At 42.2% G+C, this 5,260-nt stretch overlaps 1 protein-coding gene across 1 annotated transcript; it reads right to left on the bottom strand.

Moving 5' to 3' along the window:
* Positions 1 to 566: 566 nt before the first annotated feature.
* On the bottom strand, positions 567 to 4,574 carry LOC147615172 (pentatricopeptide repeat-containing protein At4g04370-like). The gene is made up of 2 exons (XM_086779190.1): positions 4,374 to 4,574; positions 567 to 4,277 (listed from the first exon to the last, which is right to left on the bottom strand). The coding sequence occupies exon 2, from the start codon at positions 4,189 to 4,191 to the stop codon at positions 1,492 to 1,494; it is 2,700 nt and encodes an 899-aa protein (XP_086635316.1). The 5' UTR covers positions 4,192 to 4,277; positions 4,374 to 4,574; the 3' UTR covers positions 567 to 1,491.
* Positions 4,575 to 5,260: the final 686 nt, after the last annotated feature.

Raw genomic sequence — 5,260 nt, forward strand, 5'->3', positions numbered from 1 at the left:
TAACGTCTTCAAAAGACGTAGAGGGTATATGAGACCAAAAAAGTAGTACAATATACTCATAATGAATATTGAAAAAAACTATACAAAACTAACTACATAAGCTCAAGTATCCATGTGATTAACGTCTTCAAAAGACGTAGAGGGTATATGAGACCAAAAAAGTAGTACAATATACTCATAATGAATATTGAAAAAAACTATACAAAACTAACTACATAAGCTCAAGTATCCATGTGAGCAACATGATGACAATGTGGGTCACACGATGATACCGTTCTCCTCTACTAGAATAGAATATCCCCTCTGTGATGGGAGCTCGCCATGTTGTTGAAGGATGTCCTTGACCTGTAGTTGTTGGGTGGAGGGATGAGGCCTCTGAAATGTGGCAGAGAGAGAGAGAGAGAGAGAGAGAGGTTTTATTAAACGTCTTTAAAAGACCCAAAGAGTCTAAGAGACCAAACAAAGTGTTACAATAGTTCCATAAGATAGTTCAATTATGGAAAAGAAAAATGTAGACAACTAGCTACACGTACACAATGATACTGACAATAGGCATATCAGGATACATGGGAAGAATGTGTAACTCCATATCATGGAAGTACATGTACAATGATAATGGCAATAGGTATATATCTGGATACATGTGAAGGATGTATATCTCCATACCATGGTAGTACATGAGGAGGCTCATGTGTGTAGTAGGGTATCATCCTCATCCATCTAGGATATCTAACATAGGGTAGTCGATGAATGTCAAGAGGCTTGCCATGCCCACTGCAAGTGGGAAAGTGTGTTTATGATGCTTGAGGCTTTCCCTGATCTAGCTGCCATTTGGAGGGCTGTTGTAAACTGTGGACATGGGGTACATTGTGGGCGCAGTCCACGAGGGGGTCAAGGCACATCATGGGCACATCATGGGCCAGTATATAATGGCTTCTAGTTCTCTTGGGAGGATCTACAGGTGTGGGTGTCTTACGGGATTGCTGACCGGGTGCTGCCAAAAATCTAGTGATGGTCAGATGTGAGGTGTTTCGAGGCTGAACTTTGCGCTCTCTGATGAGGGAGTCTATGTGTCTACTGAGCTCCATCAAGTAAAGTCCCAGGCATCTCTGATTAGGGAAATCAATGCTCCTGGATAATGGACCAAATCCCTTTCAAAATAGGGAATTGAATCTCCCCAGATCTCATAGTATGCTCAGTGTCTGTAGATGTAGTGCTCTCTTCAAAGTTCAAAGTCGACAAATTATTTCCTCTTTGGCAATGCCCTCTACCCTTCTGTCTCCACTCAAAGGTTGTGAGGCTTTGTACAAACTAAGAAGTTATTAAATATACACAAAACCTATGGAGTGTTATGGTGGACGGTTTCCTTGCGTGTCCCAAAATGTCCCATTTTCAGATGGTCTCTAATCACAGGGTACACCTTCAGTCATCTCAAAGCGACTCCTCGATTTCCTTGTTCAATCTCATAACCTGCAACCATTTTGCATGCTTCTACATGTTGGCATCTGCAAAGATATTGGACAAAGAAATGAAAGGTGCAGCCTGGTTCTCAACTGATCTCATTGCACCTTCGAAGGCTATTGTAGCCAGCTCTACATCACCCGACTTCTGGCAAGCACTCAAAATGGTACCCCATGTGACGAGATTAGGTTGCAAAGACATGCCTTTCAACATCAGCATCGTCTCATCAAAAAGGCCTGCACGGCAGAGGAGATCAACCATGCAATTCTGGTGCTTAATAGTGGGAGATAAGTCATAATCTCTACTCATAGCTTGAAAATATTGCTGACCCTTGTCCACAAAACCTTCATGCTTGCATGCACTAAGAACACTTAGAAACGTAACATTGTTTGGCTGTATGCCCTCCTCCCTCATCCTCTCAAAAAAATGAAGGACGAGTTTACTTTCCCCTTGGCGGGCATAGCCTGTTATCAATGCCGTCCATCTCATAAGGTCATGTGTAGACGTTTCATCAAACACCTGCTGAGCATTCACCATGCTTCCACATCTGCCATACATGTCAATGAGAGCAGTGGACATAATACCTTCCACAGTATTAAGTCCACCAGCTACATAAACATGAGAATGGATTTTTTTCCCCAATTGAAGCGCTGATGCATTGCCACATGCTTTGATGATGCTTGTAAAGGTCACACTATCTGGTGATAGACCTCGCTCTTGCATCGAACAAAAAAAAACAAAGGCTCTTTCTGTCTCTCCTCGCTCAGAAAATCCCAGAATGAGAGCATTCCACGAGACTATATCTTTTTCTGGCAGTCTCTTGAACATTTCCTCTGCTTCTAAAGGTGAGCTGCATTTAGCATACATATACACTAAAGTGTTGCCAGCTAAATGATCTCTTTCGAACCCCTTCTTGGCAATCTCAGCATGTATCACATGGCCCTTCTCTATAGCCACAAGGGTTCCACAAGCCTTCAAGCTGCAAACAAGTGTAACAGCATTTGGAGACACACCCTCCGATTGCATAAGTTCCAAACAGAACAGTGCTTCTTCACCAAGTTCATGTGCTGTATACCCTGCTATCAATGCACTCCAAGAAACCACGTCTTGAACCGGTAGTTCATCAAAAACATCTTGTGCTTCTGAAAATCGGCCACATTTGGCGTACATATCCACTACACTGTTTCCAACAAAAGGGTCTCCTTCGAGTTCCTCTTTGACAGTCATGGCGTGTATTTCTTGCCCCCTCTCTATGGCCATTATGCTGCCACAAGCTTTCAGGCCACATACAAATGTGACAGCATTAGGGCATACACCCTCAAGTTGCATCTGTTTCAAACACTTCAACACTTCATGGGCCATCCCATGCTCAGCATAACCTGTCATTAGTGCGTTCCACAGGACCACATCTCGAACTAAATGTTGCTCAAATACTTCCAGGGCTTCTGCAAATGACCCATATTTGGCATACACAAGCAATAAACTATTGCCAATGTATGAATCTCTTTCAAACCCTTCTTTCACAATCTCCGCGTGTATTTCTCGCCCCCTGTTTATGGCTCCTATGCAACTACACGCTTTCAAGCCGCAAACAAAGGTGACAGCATCAGGAGATACACCCTCCAGTTGCATCTGTTTCAAGCAGCTCAATGCCTCCTCACCAAGTCCATGTTCAACATAACCTGCAATGAGTGTGCTCCACAAGACGACGTCTCTAATCAGTAGCTTGTCGAACACTAGCCGTGCTTCTACTAGTAAGTCACAATCTGCATACATACCCACCAAAGTGCTGCCGATGAAAGAATCATTTTCAAAACCCTTTTTCAAAATCTCTTCATGTATTGCTCTCCCCAAGTTTATGGCTCCCATGCTGGGACAAGCTTTCAAACTGCAAGCATAAGTGACAGCGTCGGGGTTTATACACTCTAGCTGCATTCGTTCTATGTGACTCAGTGCTTCCTCCCCTCGTCCATGTTCAACATAGCCAGCAATCAATGTGTTCCACATGACCACATCTCGAACTGGCAGCGCATCAAACACATCCTGTGCTTCCGCAAATAATCCACATTTAACATACAAATTAACCAGTGTGCTGCCAACAAAAGGATCTCCATCAACATCTTCTTTGACAATCTTGGCATGTATGGTTCGACCTCTCTCCACCCATTTCATCTTGGCACAAGGTTTCAATAGGGCCAAAAGAGTATACTTGTTAGGGTCTATGCCATCCTCTTGCATTCTCTCCAAGAGCATAAAAGCATGCTGGTATTCTCCACGGTCAACATACCCTTGTATGAGAGAAGTCCAGGAATGTTCGTTCCGATAACTCAACCTCTCAAAAACCTGATGTGCAGTCGACATGCCTCCGCATTCCACAAGCAGAGGGACAAGGTAGTTCCCAAGCACTCTGTGCACTTCCAGGCCATGACCATGGATGTGAACATGCACAAGCTCGGCAAACGCTAAATCTTTCCTCTTCTTGCACTTGTCCAAGATGCACACAAGATCATCCACTAGGGGCATCCCATTCATGTTATTGAAAGAAGAGAACGCCTCTTCTGTGGTGAGCACTTCCCAATCAATTGTCGTATGCATGTAAGATGTTATAAAAGCATCCGCATGATGTTTAGAATTGCGCCTGGAGAGGAAGGTAGGTCCAAGATCATCAAGCAGAGGTTGATGTCCGAAATGTGGCCATGCTTCAAAATCAGATGATTTTGCTCCAATCATTGCCCTTGGGATAAACCTTGTATCTTTCTGAGAGTCCTCTTGGTGGGTGTGTGGGTGCTATTTCTGTCTTTCTAAGAACCCTCCCACTGATGAGATATCAATGGGAGGGATGGTACCATGTATAAGTAAAAATGCTAAGAATTCACAAAGGAAACCAGCTGCCAGAAGTGAAGTGGTGGTACCTGGAAAGTGATGTCCGAACCTGGCATCTCATTGTGGCCAGTGAATCACAGAGTTTCCTTGTCACGTGAGGCATATCAAAGCTGCTGTGCCAACTGCTAAAAGGCCCTTACATGTTACAATCTCCACACAACTGCCGAGAGACCATTGCTTTTCGGTCCAGCCTTACGGAGGCAGTGTAGGTTCCAAGTCAAAGGGAAAATTTTGTATGTTTTTATTGTTTTAAAATTTTTGGAGGAAATTTTGTGCTTTCTCCAATTTTTAGAAAATTTTATTTTTTGTTTTTGAAAATTTTTATATCTAGTGTAGATATGTTTTAATTAGTATTTATTATTTATGTGATTATAGTTATTGTCAAAAAAAAAAGCCAATCATCAAATTTTAGATTCATTGTAGATTTGTATTGATAAGCATTGATTATTTGTATCAGTATAGTTATTGTTTACCATAATAATAACACTATATATTGGTAGGACATCCTTTTGCAAATGAGAGTATTTGCAACTTGTAACATAGTTTTAGGATGCCTTGTTCTTGAGTGATCACATGTCCAAATGACCTCAGATGGGCGCTTGGAAGTTGTACCATGATCTATGGTCTCTTGTTTGGTCTAATGTGGTCGGTTTGGTCACTTTGGACAATCATATAGGGTAGTTAGCTTGGCCCACCTACGATAAGATTATGTATAGATGAATTTGGTAGCATCTTTGTTATATGATTCTTGTTAAAATGTATTTCAATTAGGACATCCTTTTGCACATGAGAGTATTCTTGTTAAAATGTGTTTCAACTATCACCTTGTTAAAATGTGTTTCAACTATCACCTTGTTCTTGTTGAGCTTTCTATATCCAAGTCCTTGGTCATGCTTGTTCATGTAAGGCCCAAGGG

This window comes from Cibotium barometz, chromosome 40 (genome assembly GCF_041138505.1).
Source record: "Cibotium barometz isolate CiBa-2024 chromosome 40, ASM4113850v1, whole genome shotgun sequence".
NCBI lineage: Eukaryota > Viridiplantae > Streptophyta > Polypodiopsida > Cyatheales > Cibotiaceae > Cibotium > Cibotium barometz.

Bases quoted from the DNA above. Each gene is read 5' to 3' on its own strand.
- LOC147615172 (XM_086779190.1), bottom strand. From the start codon at position 4,191: ATGATTGGAGCAAAATCATCTGATTTTGAAGCATGGCCACATTTCGGA.